The sequence below is a fragment of the Nestor notabilis genome, unplaced genomic scaffold (assembly GCF_000696875.1).
Source record: "Nestor notabilis isolate BGI_N333 unplaced genomic scaffold, ASM69687v1 scaffold6355, whole genome shotgun sequence".
Classification (NCBI taxonomy): domain Eukaryota; kingdom Metazoa; phylum Chordata; class Aves; order Psittaciformes; family Psittacidae; genus Nestor; species Nestor notabilis.
Window position 1 is genome coordinate 1 of NW_009928733.1, and position 15,639 is coordinate 15,639.

General features: G+C 37.6%; 1 protein-coding gene across 1 annotated transcript in view; it reads left to right on the forward strand.

Annotated features, from left to right (window-relative positions):
* Nucleotides 1-5,656: 5,656 nt before the first annotated feature.
* The window catches only part of TPP2 (tripeptidyl peptidase II), a gene marked incomplete at its 5' end in the record, with an annotated part of 46,780 nt that continues 36,797 nt past the window's right edge, over nucleotides 5,657-15,639 (forward strand). Inside the window, 9 exons of the mRNA XM_010014640.1 lie at nucleotides 5,657-5,785; nucleotides 6,891-6,986; nucleotides 7,387-7,491; nucleotides 8,163-8,287; nucleotides 8,928-9,091; nucleotides 11,240-11,394; nucleotides 12,442-12,518; nucleotides 12,968-13,095; nucleotides 14,669-14,768. Of these exons, the coding sequence (XP_010012942.1) occupies nucleotides 5,657-5,785; nucleotides 6,891-6,986; nucleotides 7,387-7,491; nucleotides 8,163-8,287; nucleotides 8,928-9,091; nucleotides 11,240-11,394; nucleotides 12,442-12,518; nucleotides 12,968-13,095; nucleotides 14,669-14,768 (1,079 nt within the window). The remainder of the gene's footprint in view (nucleotides 5,786-6,890; nucleotides 6,987-7,386; nucleotides 7,492-8,162; nucleotides 8,288-8,927; nucleotides 9,092-11,239; nucleotides 11,395-12,441; nucleotides 12,519-12,967; nucleotides 13,096-14,668; nucleotides 14,769-15,639) is intronic.

Genomic DNA, 15,639 nt, shown 5'->3' on the forward strand with positions numbered 1-15,639 from the left:
GCTCGAGGCGCCGTCGGGAGCGGGGCAGGCCCTTGGAGGGTTGTCCTGGGGACTTGTCGCGGTTTGGTTGTTTGTTTGCTTGCTCACAGTTCCCGCTAAGCACACACTCTGCGTGAGCGTGGGCTCTTGCTACGGGAGGGCGGGGAATCCTGCAGACGGGGCTCCGCATGGGTCCCTTCGGGTGTTTGTGCAAGGATCCTCCTTTTAAACCCTTCACAGAGGTTTTCGAATACTTAAATCTCTTTCATTGTCTTCTGGCACGTAGAAATCATTGCGAAAGTACAGTCTGTGGGTTTTGTTAAGCTTTAGCATTACTTCAACAGAAGGTAGCTTGAGGCTACAAACAGCCGCTTAGATCTTTTACATGAAAAGTGTATTTCTGGCAAAATTTGCATGCCTCTCTTTCTCAGTGTGTTTTTCGTGCGTTGTATTGCAACAACAGTCTGTGTCAAATTTGGTTCTGCCAGCTTTTTTTGATCGTAGCTCAGATCGCGCAGTGATTGCCATAATTATCTCAATCTCAGTTGTGTAAATTTCTTTATACGTGATTTTAATTTTGGCACTCCTCAGCACTTCCTTATTTATTTTAACTCGTCTCTTAACGTTGCTTTATCATGTAAGTTTGTATGTATGTGGACATTTGTTTCACTACTCCTTCCTGCTTCTTATTGACATATTTTCTCTGAGATGTTGCAAAGGAAGCCTTGAGAAGTGATTCAGAGAGAGTTGCAGGGAACTTGCTTGGATACAGAATCCTTTATTTTTTAACTAAGCAGGGCCGGTGCTGGTTTTCATTCTTTCTTTGGTACAGGCATAGATTTTACTCCTAAGTGACCTAGTTCAAGGACCCAGCCCTGGCAGATCTTTAGTTCAGTGTTCTGAAATGACTCCTTATGGAGTTCAGGTAAGTGAAAAGATGAGTGAAGAGGACAGGTAGGCTGAAAGGAGGGACGGGGCAGCTGTAACTTCAGTTCATTTAAGCTGGAATGAAGCTGGTGATTTTGGCAAGTTGAGGGTAGGTGGAATAGTAATTGGGAAGCTCAAGAAAGCTTGCAAAAAAAGCAAAGGTAATACCATGGGCAGACCAGAAAGTAGCAAAAGACAATTAGGAAGGTGCGAATATAAATGGGATGTACCTAGGTCTGGAGTTTCACGTATGAAAGCAAAAAAAAACCCACCCTAAATCTCTAAAGGTTATGAGAGGGGAGTAGTCAACAGGAAAGAAAAAAAAAAAAGGCATGAGTTTATAGGCAGCAGAGGTAAGCTTTGTTCTGAAATAGGTAACCCAAGGCTCACATGAGGTACTTATGAACCCTCGTGATCTCTGTGGTGACAATACAAATTTTATTCAACCTATTTTATGTGGAGGATAATGTTTCAGGTGGTGAAGTAAAGGATTTGTGGAGAACTTCGGGAGTGTGTGTATGGAATTAATTTTGCAATGGGTGAAAGTGAGTTTGCAAGGCTGTTGGAGAAACATTTGAAGGAGCTGTGTGGCCTTTCCATGCTGCTCTAGAGTGACTAATTACTGGGCTTAACAAATGTTCTCGCATCCGGTTGGTTTCTCTGTTGGTTGGCTGGCTTTGCCACACAAAACATTCATTATCTAACTTGTACTTACTTTTGTGTTCTTTCTGAATCTTTTGTAGCCAGTGCCCTCTAGGGAACACATTTCACGTCATCTTCCATTGCTTTACACTACACCTGTTGATGCCAGATGTGAAGTTCACTTTGTCTGCTGCTTTTATGCTAGTTTTTTCTCCTCTCAGCCTCTTTGGTAGAATCTATTTCCTGTTGTTATCTGCCATATCATGGCTTGTAATTTCTCATTAAGGCACAGCAACTGGTAAAATTTTAGGTGAGTGGGTAAAATACATTTAATGGAGGTATGTTGTGGTTGTGTATGTATAATCTTTGTTCAACCCTACTCTGCTCTTTCCCCATTGCTGTTGCCATTTCTTATGTTTCTCAATAGATAAGGCAGTTCATCTGCTTTTTGCAATTTTGATTATTTTATGAAGTTCCTGTTGGAGTTGTTGTTATAGTTATTATTAAAACTAGCTCATACTTTTATGAGATGACCTTTTAACAGTAGCAGCTTGAGTTGGTTTGACTTGTTTTTCAGCACTGAGTTAATTTTCAGGCAATTTTAATTTTTATTTGTGATGATGATCAGCTGTCCCGTGACCCAAGTGCTGAAGAACTTGTTCATCTCCTGTTGCAGCAATAAGTGTCAGTAGGAATCAGTAACAACGTATCCTCTAGTGAAAACATGCTCAAATGCATCTGGCTTTGCCTTTTAATTTGGCATTGCCACAGACTACAGAATCATAGAACACGTAGATACTGATGCTCCTACACTTCTGTTGTACTGATCAGCTGCCAGGATTATGCAGATAGATTTGAGTTGGGGTGTTTTTCTGATGTTTTTACTAAGATTTACTAATTTATTTGCCTTACAAAGTCAGAGCTAACATGAGAGTATGTTTTTCAAACTTCAAACTAAAATGTATAAACAACAAGTCATAAACTTGTAGACTATTTCATGTGTTTTTTCAGATGGCTGTAGGCAAACCATGATATCAAAGGTAGAATTGGGGGTTTTGCTCTAAATACACTATAAAATATTTTTGTTTGAATTTTAACGCAAAAGGTACTAAAACATACCTTGTTTGTAATAAACTCATTACTTCCAATTTTTTTCTATTCACATGAGGGAATTGATCAAGTTCACTTGATTTATTTTTCCTTTTTTTTTTTTCCTTTTTTTTTTTTTCTGTTTTCCTCAGAATTGCAAGGCTTGAAAAGGAAAACCCAGTTGAACTGAGTTTCACTGTACCATTACTACCGGTGGGCAGTATGTCAAACCGGTCCGTGACAGCAGAAGCAGACGCACTGGTTACTCACACTAAGTGACGGTGAACCTGTGTGGATCACTGCCATTAGGAACTGAATCTTGGACCTTTGCACCTGAAAAACAGACCTTTGAGTCTGACTGCAAGAATCCCATTTGTCAGTTCTAATTGTACAAACTCACATGCACATGTGGACCTGCTGTTCACCTGGGAGGTGGAGTGCCGTGTAGCGTAGGAATTGTACATTGTCTTGCTGGCTAGGAAGCAACTATAAAAACTACCCAGGCTCGCTGTGGCTTAAATCTCTGTTCTGGCCACCTGTTCCAGTATAACTTGTCTCCTTCCAACAAGTCACCTTGGATTACATTTTCATTCTTGTTTTCTTCTGCTTTGATCACTGAATAATTCACTTAATTTAGAGGCATATTGAAAAATGTCAAATCCTGATAATCTCAGAATTGTCTTTGCAGTTGCTTTATTATTGCAGCAGCTCTTGACTTTTCTGTGAGTAGAGACTGGCATTTGAAGGCATTAATTAGAAATGCTGGAAAACCATATGGTTTGAGTGCCTATGCATGGTGTTTCCCAAGTAAATTTTTACTACTGTGTAGTTGTTGTTCAGTGGATGTTTTACCAGGTTAACATCCTTTAACAATTTTCAAAACTGAACATAAATTTCTATAGACAGAGTAACAGTTCTGGTTTCTGGAATGGAAGTTTTCCTTAGCAAGTGTATTCCAAACCAGTATTTGTTACCTTCTGGGAAATGAAATGAATGTCCTTCTTATGGTTGCTATGGGTTTGGGATTTGGTCCTTTTTTTTTTTTTTTTTTTTTTCCCCCCTGGTCTGTTGAAGCCTGTTTTTATTTGGAGGAGTGGTTGCTTATTATTTTTCTGTTTGTTTCTGGCTTGTTGGGGGTTTTGTTTTGGTTTTTTTGGGGGGGGGTGTTGTTTGTGAGGGAGTGGTTTTGTGTTTTGTTTGGGGTTTGTTGGGTGTCTTTTTGTGTTGTGGAGGGTTTTTCCTTTGTTTGTTGTGGTTTTGTTTGTTTGTTTTCCCCTTAACCATAAGAATTTGAGACTTGGAAATATTTATCCTTATTTGTTGAAGTGTGATAAAAGCCTGAACCTTGTTGTCTTTTTGACAGCAACAGAGTGATTTTCGTGAAACAGCTTGATCATGTTGTTAACTTCAGTAGTTGAATTCATAATTCCAGAGCATGATTTGAGCAAAACTACATGCCATGTATGTTATGTCTAGCGTCAAAATTATTGATAGAAAATAAAGACAATACCAAATATTTACATGGTAGAGAACAGCAAATATTGCTGTTTTTCTGAACAAGAAGCTTTTTTCACTTTCAGTGTAGTTATTGTATAGAAGGTTTTGAGAAGATTGGGGTTTTTTGTTTTTTTTTGTTTGGCTTTTTTTTGTTTGTTTTTAATGTTTAATTAAAAAAAGATGCATATGACTAATTTATAGAATCAGAGAATAATTTGGGTCAGAAGGGACCCCTAAAGGTCATATAGTCCAGCCCCTCCTGCAACAATCAGGGACATCTTCAACTAGATCAGATTGCTCAGAGCCCTGTCCAGCCTGACCTTGAATATTTCCAGGGTTGTGGCATCTACACCTCTCTGGGCAACCTCTTCCAGTGCCTCGCCACCCTCACAGTGGAGAATTTCTTCCTCATAGCTAATGTAAAACTATCCTTTTTTGGTTTAAAGCCATTATCCCTTGTCGCATCACTACATGCCCTCTAGGAAGTCCCTCTCCAGATTGCTAGTAGGCCCCCTTTAGGCACTGGAAGCTTCTCTAAGGTTTCCCTGGTGCCTTCTCCTCTCCAGGCTGAAGCAGGCCAACTCTCAGCCTGTCTCCATAGGAGAAGCACTTCAGTGCTCTGAACTGAATGAAATACTACTGTATATATAGTATAGTTTATTTCCTGAATGAACTTATACAATACCTACTAGATGAAGCATGTTATTACAAGAAGACATTGAATATTTTTGTAAATGTAAAATAAAATAAAAAAAAATCTTGATCATAGTCTTGGTAATTGTGTAGAAGGTTACTTTAGGTGAAAGGAACTTTAGATAGGTTAGCAGTTTCTTTTTTGTTGTTGTTTAGTTGCCTGCAGTTACTGAAAGTCCATCAGGGCTAGTTTTCGTTTAATTTGAAGAGGCTTTAAAGTTATGTTTTTTAACTCTTAGCTAGTCAGCTCCCTTTCTCCTCACCCTGGTAAAAACACTCCTTATGCAGTATTAGGGTATTTAGCAATAGTTCCTAATACTTGAGATTGATTAAAAGAAGTAGAATCCTTGAAAAAGGAAAAACAAGATGATGGTAGCTTGTGTTCCTTTTAGGTTTAAGCTCAGTTAAGAGACTCAAGCTTGTGAGTGCCTGTACTTAAGTACCTTTCATTTTGTTAGAGTTGTGTATTCATTACTGTAAAATTTGGCCAGAATGGTGGGATTATTTGAACACATATAGTAGTTTTTGCAAATTTCAGCTTGGTTTTAAATTGTGGCTCCTGTGCTTTATTGATATAATGTTTTTACTTGTTTCTCTTGTAAATCTTTTTTAGAAATTAGTTAGTGAATTGGTATAAACTAGAAAGATGGACACATTGCTTTTAGTTCATTGAAAGTTAAGTAATTTCAAGTTGGTTTTATGTCCTTCAGTTAAACGTTGGGTGATTAAAAATATCAACTTTCTTATTAACAGTAATGAAAAATTTCCTGGGTTTTGTGCTGAAGGATAATCAACTACATTTTCATTTTTTCTGTATTCATATTTTCAGATTACAACTGATGGGAAACCTAAGATAATTGATATAATTGATACAACAGGCAGTGGTGATGTAACTACATGTACCATTGTGGAACCTAAAGATGGAGAAATTGTCGGTCTGTCTGGAAGAACTTTAAAGGTGAGTATTCACTGGTGCAGAGACACTACTGGGCATCTTTTCCTTTCTTGTTTAACTACAAGTTTAGTACTTAGTTTCTGCAAAACTTATTTTCTTTTAACCAGATGCCGCGATTTAGCCCCAGCTAGCACCTAAGCTCTATGCAGTCGTGCGCTCACTCTCCCCCTAGCAGGATGAGGGGAAGAAAACTGGAAGGGTAAAAGTGAGAAAACTCATGTGTTGAGATAAAGGTAGTTTAACAGGTTAAGCAAAATCTGCACATGCAAGCAGAGCAAAACAAGGAATTTCTGTCAGCAGGCAGGTGTTCAACTTGTGGGTAGATAGGTCTAGAGACTGAAAAACCCGTGAGGACTTAGTGAAAATGCAGTGAGCCTACAACTATAAATAGAACAGAAACCCTGTAGGGTTCTGAAAAAGATATGATGAGATCTAGCAGGGGGCTGAGCTTAGAACTGCTGATGCTACTGACATAATTTGATTGATGTTAGGTTGATGAGGTGATACGAGGGCATCAACTCTTTGGATCTTCCCATGCTATCAGCTTTCTTCTGAATTTTGCACAGAATATGATTGTAAGGGTGAATCTCTTGCTTTCTTGGTTTTTGGTTTGGTTTTTGTTTTGTTTTGTTTTTTGTTTTGTTTTGTTTTGTTTTTAACTAGGGATAGTGGATCTGATATCCTGAGAGTCTAAACTGCAGTGAGATATGAAAGTAGACATTCAGATGTTTGTCATGACTTCTAACCATAATACGCATTCATGCTACACTGCTGCTTTTTGTTTATAGCGCTATTATTTCCCTTGACTTCTACCCAGTAAAGTCACTGCTGGGGCTTTATGTTTTGAAAGTAGATCATCAGGGCAATGGTTACTTGAAGTTGTTCAATGGTAGTGTCACATGAATTGATACTGATTCCTTTTGAGCTGGATTGAAATTGCCATGTCATGTTGTTGTAACTTAGTGCAGTAGTTACTGTCATGGAGGCAGGGAATTAAATTGGTGGTATTTGCAAGTCTCTCTTCCAAGCTCTCTTACAGTGTTGATTTTTCTTCTTATGTTTTTTTAATGCCATTGGTTAATGCTTTTCTGAATACACTTTTCTGCAGATTCCAGGAACCTGGGTAAATCCTTCAGGCAAATATCACATTGGCATAAAAAATGGCTATGATATCTATCCTAAGGCTCTTAAGGAGAGGATTCAGGTAAGGAATTAGATTTACTTCTGGTGTATGGTCGTATTTCACTGTTCGGATTCCTAAGTTTTTCTGGGAAACTATGATATATGATTTGCTAAGACATGTAGGCTGCTAGCCAGCACTTGAAAGCTATTCTCTCACTGATTTTTGTTTAGTTTTGACATGATCCATTTCTTCTGTGATTTTTCAGGACAGTCCAGTTGGTGGTCCTCCTCACAGTGGCAAAAAGTCTAGAAATTGCTGATAGCAGGGTTTTTTTCTGTGTGGCAGTTGATATTCACTTATAGCATTGAACTTTTTTAGCTATTGTGTTTCAAAGTAGAGTTTTCATATTACTTTTGTAGTCTTGATACTCTGATATATATGTATTTGTCCATATATTGAGGAACCTGGTTTTATTCTACAGAAAGAACGCAAGGAAAAGCTGTGGGATCCTGTTCACAGACTGGCTCTAGCAGAGGCCTGTAGAAAACAAGAAGAATTCGATGTGGCTCATAGCTCTCCTTCTCAGGTTTGGATAAGTAAATAAATTCATAAATTTGTTTGCAACAACTTGTTCCTGGTTGAGAGGATTCAAATATTTTATTAGATGAGTGAAGGGAAGATACTTGTGGTTCTTCTGGCAGATCACTTGCTAGTTTAATCTTCTGATTAATTTAAAAAGCCTATATATGGATGGTTGTTTGATTTGCTTATCATTGTTAACTTTCTAAGCTTGTCAAATATGAAAAGGGTGTTACTTCAGACACTTTGTAGGATATTTTGAGTAAGTTTTATTTTTAATTTAATATGCTCTTTTTTTTGAGGCTGTCATCTTTGCTGTGTTCCAAGTTGGAATCTTCTAAATGTATCCTTTATTTTGTAAACTAGATACTATTTCAGTGAAGTACCAGGAATACCTCAGGTCACTTCTGTAACATTTAATGATGTGTAAATAAATATATATATAAGGGTTTTAAGCTTTACAATTACAGAAATTGAAAATAGCTCTATAAAGCAGGCCAAAAATAAACAATGCACTGTTGAAGTCAATTAAACATCTAGATGTTTGTGACTCCTACGATAGTCTTACATTCTTGGTGAAGTAACAGAACAAATGTATAACATCAGAAAGTAATGTAGGATTACCTGTCTTGTAACAATTTCAGAAATAGTCTGACTGTATTCTTGTTGCCTTATTAGGTAAATAAACTAATAAAGGAAGAACTTCAAAATCAAGTGGAACTGCTGAATTCTTTTGAGAAAAAATACAGTGATCCTGGCCCAGTATATGATTGTCTGGTATGGAATGACGGCGAGACCTGGAGGTAAATGCCTAAACTTGTGTAACATGTCATCTTCTACCCATAAAAACCCAGCTTGCATTGAAGGCTGTGTTAACTTTGAAATCTACCCTCTTTATAGAGTTCTTAAATATTTTTTGCTTTAAAATAATCTTCCTGCATCACTCGAGTCTCATGACAAAGTTCCAGTCCCGAATGAAGATGGGGTAGAATGAAGTCTTATTAAAGACAGCATGATACAAAGGGTAAGCTTGTGGGGTTTTCCTCTGAGGCAGAGTAAAATTGCTTTGAGTATCCATTGGTGAGAGGGGGAGAAAAAAAAACAACCACCAACCAACCAGACCCCAAAACAGCAGCAACAATAAAAAACAAACCCCAAACCCACAAAAGTCTTTGCTGAATTACCCAAATTTCCATATGCTTGCTTTTCAAAGAAAGATTTATTTGAATTTAGTAGCATTTGAAAGTGAGTTTATTTAGAATCTTTGTAGTTTCTGAATCTTAAGTGCAAACAACCCAGTTTAAAAATATTGACTTAAAGAATTAAGATACCATAAACACAGAACCAAACTTCTTGAAGTCTTTGTGGTACTCTTTGCTGGGGGGCAAGATAACCAAAAGCTTACAGCAGCTGGAAAACTACCTTTTTTCTTTTGGTCAACAGAGCCTGCATAGATACAAGTGAGAGTGGTGACTTGACAAGCTGTACAGTGCTGAGAACCTACAAAGAAGCTCAGGAGTATGGATCTTTTGGAACATCTGAGATGTTGAATTACTCTGTGAATATATATGATGATGGAAACCTTCTTTCCATTGTGACAAGTGGAGGTAAATGAAAGTAATAGTAAGAAAATTTTGCCACTGAGACGCAGCAGTTTGTATTGGGTCCTGATTTTGACACTTGGGATGGCTCAAGGCAGCTGTCTTAATACAGCATTCATTACTGTGGCAGTCAAGATCAATATTCAGTTTTCCTGAACTGAAGCTATAATGACAGCTCATTACCAAACTTGCTAGCATTTTTGTCTGAAATATTATCAACTATGTGTTCAAATGCCTATACAAATACAATGTGTATATTTAGGAACTCTTTAAGATGTTTCTGCATCTTAATGTCTAAAATGGAGAGAACCTTCTTTCAAAGTACCTTTTTTTAATTTTGTTTTAAAATATAGGTGATGACTGATTTTTAGTTGCTGTGCTTTGTCCTTGTATAATTTTAAAATCTTAAATAAGACATACCCGTGAACAAAAGGGGGATTGATCTTTATTTTGGTTTATCCAAACTCTTTTGTGATGGCAGGTGTCGCTATAGCTGTAGCTCTAACCACTCTGAATTTGTGTGTTCTTTATATAATCTTGTTTTGTTTTGGAAGCATCCTAAGTGGTTAAGGTGATGTGGATGTATTTGATGTGAAAAATATTCTTAATTTATCATTAAATGATCCTATCTCAGTAGAATTACAGAAGCAGTTCTGATTTCTAAACTGATGGACATTTTTTGAGAGATTCCTTTTTATACTTTGCAGTTTTTGTTTTGTTTTGGGGTTTGTGGGTTTTTTTGTTTGGTTGGTTTTTTGTTTTTGTTTTTTTTTTTTTTATTTTTTTAGTGGGTTTTTTTGTTGTTGTTTGGTTGGTTGGTTTGGGGTTTTTTTTTTCACCCTTAATCCCTGCTATCTGAGTCATCTCAGGTATAATTTTCATAACTTTGAGTAGGAAGTGTTGAGCCTTTGAAGTAACTTCTGTTAGTGGAATTAAGTTAATACATCCTTTCTCCCTACCTCTTGCCTCCTTTCTCCCTTCAAAAAGCTGTTTTATTTTGCAGATTGCTGCTGTTCACTGGTTTTGGGGTTTTTTTCCCTTAGAATAATAGAACATTTATTTAATAAGTGATTTAAACCCTGGGCTCATTTTATAGAATTTTAGAATCATTTAGGTTGGAAAAGATCTGTAAGATCGAGTCCAACCGTTAACCATTACCGTGTCTCTAAGCACCATGTCTACAATGTGTTTTAAACACCTCCAGGGATGGTGACTCACCTACTTCCCTGTGCAGCCTGTTCCAATGCCTGAGAAATATTTTGGGAACAAATTTTTCTTCCTAAAGCTTCCCTGGCTTAACTTGAGGCCAGTACCTCTTGTCCTATTAGTTGTTACTTGCGCGAAGAGACTGACCCCCGTTTCACTACAGCCTCATTTTCAGGTAGTTGTAGAGGGTGATAAGGTGCCCCCTGAGCCTTCTCTTCTCCAGACTAAACAACCCCAGTTCCCTCAGGTGCTAGCTGCTCCTCATCAGACTCATGCTCCACACCGTTCACCAGCTTTACTGCCCTTGTCTGGATATGCTCCAGCAACTCAGTGTTTTTTCTTGTAGTGAAAGGCCCAGAACTGAACACAAGATTCGAGGTGCAGCCTCACCAGGGGGGATGATCTATTCCCCAGTCCTGCTGTCCACACTATTTTTGGTACAGGCCAGGATGCTGTTGGACTTCTTGGCCACTTGAGCATGCTGACAGCTCATATTCAGCAGCTGTTGACCACCACTCAGGTCCTTTTCCATCGGGCAGCTTTCCAGCCACTCTTCCCCAAGCCTGGAGCCTTGCATGGGGTTGTTGTGACCCAAGTGCAGGACCTGGCACTTTGGCTTGTTGAACTTCATACAACTGGCCTCGGCCCAGCGATCCAGTCTGTTCAAAGCCCTCTGTAGAGCCTTTCTACCCTCAAGCAGATCAACATTCCTGCCCAACTTGGTGTCATCTGCAGAATTATTGAGGGTGCGCTGGATACCCTCATCCAGATCATTGATAAAGGTATTAGATGGAACTGGCTCCAGTATTGAGCCCTGGGGAACACCACTTGTGACCAGCTGCTAATTGGATTTATGTACTTAAAGCTCAGTAAGTGAAAATTGAGTGTATTAAATTGGTATAAAGAAGCTCACTAAAGATACAGTGATACAACTTTTCATTTCCTCAGGAGCACATGGAACACATGTGGCTAGTATTGCAGCTGGATACTTTCCAGAAGAACCGGAACGAAATGGTGTGGCTCCTGGAGCTCAGATTCTTGCAATCAAGATTGGTGATACAAGACTAAGTACAATGGAGACTGGCACTGGTCTAATAAGAGCTGTGGGTATTTCACTGACTAAACGATTAATTTCAGCCATGTGACTTAGTGTTCCACAATATTCTACAGTTTTCTTCTCCCCTTGCTTATAGGGAGTGTTTTTATAGTTCTAGAATATTTCCAACAGAAAGAAGTAAGCAACCAAATGCCAACAACCCTCCCCTCAAAGAAAACCCAGAGCAAACAAAAATAAGCCAACCAAAAAAGCCTGCAGAGCAAACTAGAATGCATTTTAAAACATATCTTAATACTAACGTTTTAATATAAAACAAGTCTTCTGTTGCACAGAGCATTAGGGTTTTTTACAGACTAACGGAGTTGAGGTTTGTCTGGCTAGTTTGACATGTGGGAGAAGTTACTTGTATGCTTATTTGTGGCTCCTTAGTCTGTGTTGTGAGTGGTTTTTTTTATAGTTACATAGATAACTATAGAATATTTAAATCTAGTATAGAGACTAGTACCTACTAATGTGGCTGATTTTTGTTGTTGTTGTTTTTTTACTTTCTTTCTGAAAAGTGAGGAAAAATGTAATTCCTTTTTAATGATAAAAGGCCCAAGCCATCTTCCATATAATGAGTTGATGGGGAAAAAACTTCACACAAGAAAAGGAACTGAAAACAGAAAACTGTACTTGTGGCCCATAGTGTATCTTGCTATAGCAACACAAAGGTGTACTATAGTGTTTTGCAACTTTTGGGAGTTTAACCAAACTGCACAGGAAAAGAGAATTTTATGTTATTGAGGACAGACATTTGAGACAATACTAATGAAGTCTGCAGTTTTCTCTTAGGGTACTGTTAATTTATAGCTTGGAACATGACAAGAGTAAGACTGTTCAGGGACTGGTTTTTTTATTCTGTTTGTTCACTCAGGAAATACCACTTAAATAACTGATTGAAGTAAATTATTTTCTTCTCTAGAATCAAAAGAAATTTATCCCTTTTTCTTAGATCTGTAGCAGATCAGTTTAAACAGATACTCTTTGCCATTCCTTAAGTGACTTATTCTATGACTAGTATGTATTTTGGCTTTTATTTTTACTTTATCAGATGATAGAAGCAATAAAATACAAATGCGATCTTGTCAACTATAGCTATGGAGAGGCAACACATTGGCCAAATTCTGGGTGAGTACCACTGTGGTTAATATAAAGTATTTTAATATGACAGAAGAGGAATTACATTTGTTGAGCTTTGTGTAAATGAACTGTCAGTAAGATGAATTGTCCAGACAAACAATTCATATACATTAAACTGTTGCAGTTTATATTTTTAACTGCCTATAATATAAAAAATGTTTCAGAATAATAAAGAATTTTTGTAGTTGGAACACCACATAATTTGGGGGGGGGGGTTAAGACCTAATTTTGCTACGTAACTGTTGCTTCTTTTTAAAACCAGAAAATATTTTTTGTGGTCAGCTTCTGTATGAAACCGCCTCTGCTAGGTGTGGGAAGCAGTCTGCATAATATTCCTTGTTCTGTGACTGGTCACAGAGATTCTACAGGAAATGGGCGTTTTGCCCTGTGGGAAGAAAAGAGTATTTTTGATTAATTTTTTTTTTTTTCCTCATCAGGAGAATTTGTGAAGTTATTAATGAAGCGGTGTGGAAACACAATGTAATCTATGTTTCAAGTGCAGGAAATAATGGCCCTTGCCTTTCTACAGTAGGATGTCCTGGTGGAACTACATCTAGTGTAATAGGTAAATCATTTTCTTTGGGGGGAAAAAAAAATGTTGACAGTATTCAGCTTCTGTCTTAACTGTAACCATGTGAGAACACCACTTCACTCAGACCATTAGCTGCTGGCAAATGCGACTTGTAAAAAATATAAGCAAGTTGGATTCTAAGTAATGTTCTGGAAGGTCTTGTAATGTTGAATTGTCAGAACCACAGTTTTGGATATTTTGTCTTCATCAGACACTCTAACTTCTATTTGTAGTGAAACAAAGCATTTTAACTTGGATGTAAAATAATCCATGACATGACCTGGACAATTCCTTCTAGAGGAAGAATTCTTTCAGCTGTAATGCCACTTCTGTGCAAGTCTATTACTGGCATAAGAATTTGGTTTTCTGAAGGGCTAAGTGTATGGTTTTGATATTTTAGTGAAAGGTTGAGATATAAAACTTAGCAAAATGTCTAGCATTTAGAGAAGCTTCCTTAGTTTTTATTTTTATATAAATCTGATGCTGCATTACTGAGTTACACAAGCTGCTTGTTAAACCTCAGAATTCTCATGCAAGAAGACTAGCACGTGGATTTGAAAGTTGGAGAGATGCTATTTCAGGACAGCTAGTAGAATGCTGATTACTTTCTAAAGTTCATCTGCAGTTACTTCACTAATGAGACGGGTTGAACCTGGAACTTAGAAGCTCTTTTCAGGTTTGCATTGGCTTTGCTCTTTCAGTGCATCTACTCTGTTAGTTCAGTGTACTTATATCACTCCAGGGACTGAGTGATCATTCACTCTTCTTGCTCCTTTTCTTCCATCTGAAGTGAACCAGATAGGTTGGGGATTTTTTGTTTGTTTTTTTGAGGGTAAAGCAAAATCTAGCTGATGGGTTGGCTTAGTTCACACAGGCAGTATGGACACAGATGTTGCCAAACTTGTTCGTCAGCTTGGTATGGTAATTTTCTACTATCCTCATAGTGCTTGTGCCGTAAAGAAAATGGAGTGTACACTGTAGGTACATGGCACAGGTGCAATGTGATTCCTTGAGATCATGTTTTAAAAATAGAACTTTAGCAGACTTTGACAGTCATTTACACACTCTGGGCACTTTGAACCGATACATAGGAAAGTAAGTAATGAGTGTCTCATTGCTGTGTTTGAGCTCTGTGGATGTGGCCATCTGCTCCAGGTGGCGTAGCTATGAGCCATGTGAACATAAACCAATTCACACAGATTGCTTTGAGGTATGTTTGGTATAGTTTGTAACAGTGTAAACACAGCCCAAGGCGTGTGGGAGAGAGTGGAGACGTGAAAGTGATGTGAAAGAAATGCAGAAGGTGAATACATTCTATTTCAGTTGAATAAAAATGAAACTTTGAAGTTTACATAATATTTCAATATTATAAAACATTGTTACTCCATAGCATGCTGCTTTACACTTGCTTTGTAAAAATATCTGGGTGTAATGATATGGAAAATGCATGTTTCCATTATTACATGTCAAGCAAAAAATTCTTATAATGAATTTAAACCACAGAAATTTTTTCTTTCTGTTAATAAAAATTCATTGTACATTTAAAATGCTTGAATGTTTTTTGCAGGTGTTGGTGCCTACGTTTCACCTGACATGATGGTTGCTGAATACTCTTTAAGAGAAAAGCTGCCAGCAAATCAATATACTTGGTCATCCAGAGGGCCTAGGTAGGTTGTACTGAAAGAACAAATTCATTGCTTTGGGGTTCAGATTGTGTAATTCAAAATCCAAAAAGTGGTCATTAATATCAGCATAAAGGTATTTATTTTCCATGGGAAGAGCATAGGTAGTCTACTGTTTTTAGAAAGCCTTTGTACATTGGGCTCTAGAACTCCTGGGGAAGGGGGAAGACCACTGCTCTGTCTCAGCACAGGAGAAAGTATGTCAGGAAAGTAAGTGTATTTGAGTACAGACGTATTCAGCGAACATAAAAGTTATTTGGAAACCTGATCTTTTTCTGAAATTTTTTTTCAGAGGATTTTTTACATAGCATTTGTTAAGTTAGTGTGGCGAAGTTAACTGTTCAGTTAGTGTTGGAGATTAAAAGAAATACTGTTATTGCAGTGATGTTATTTCTGGCTTCAGTGGCATTGCTGTGATGGCACAACTTAAGGGTTTTGATTGAGTCCAGTAGAGGTGTGAGCAGGCAGAAAAAATGCTTTTCTTCCTCACATTATAGAAAATTTTCTCAAAGATCGGTGAAAGAAAATTACAGGGCAATGAAAACTACAGGTTTTACTTCATGTCTCAGAAGCATTTGATAGTAATGTGGTGGCCAAAAGAAGCAAAAAAGAATTGTTCTTGCGAGTCGCAGAGTTACAATATACTGTCTTTGCAGCTTAGCCTACAATAGTATTGGGTGAAAGAAAAAATAAAAAAACATAACAAGGTTAGTCTTTGGTTTATTTGCTGGTTCTAGCAAATGCTTCCCTATTAGCAGTGGTCTTCAAAGTTAGCCATCATGGTGTTTGTATGTTTACAGGCAAGTATATTGTTTCAAGAACCTTATTATGTAGAATTGTCATGTTATATGTAGGG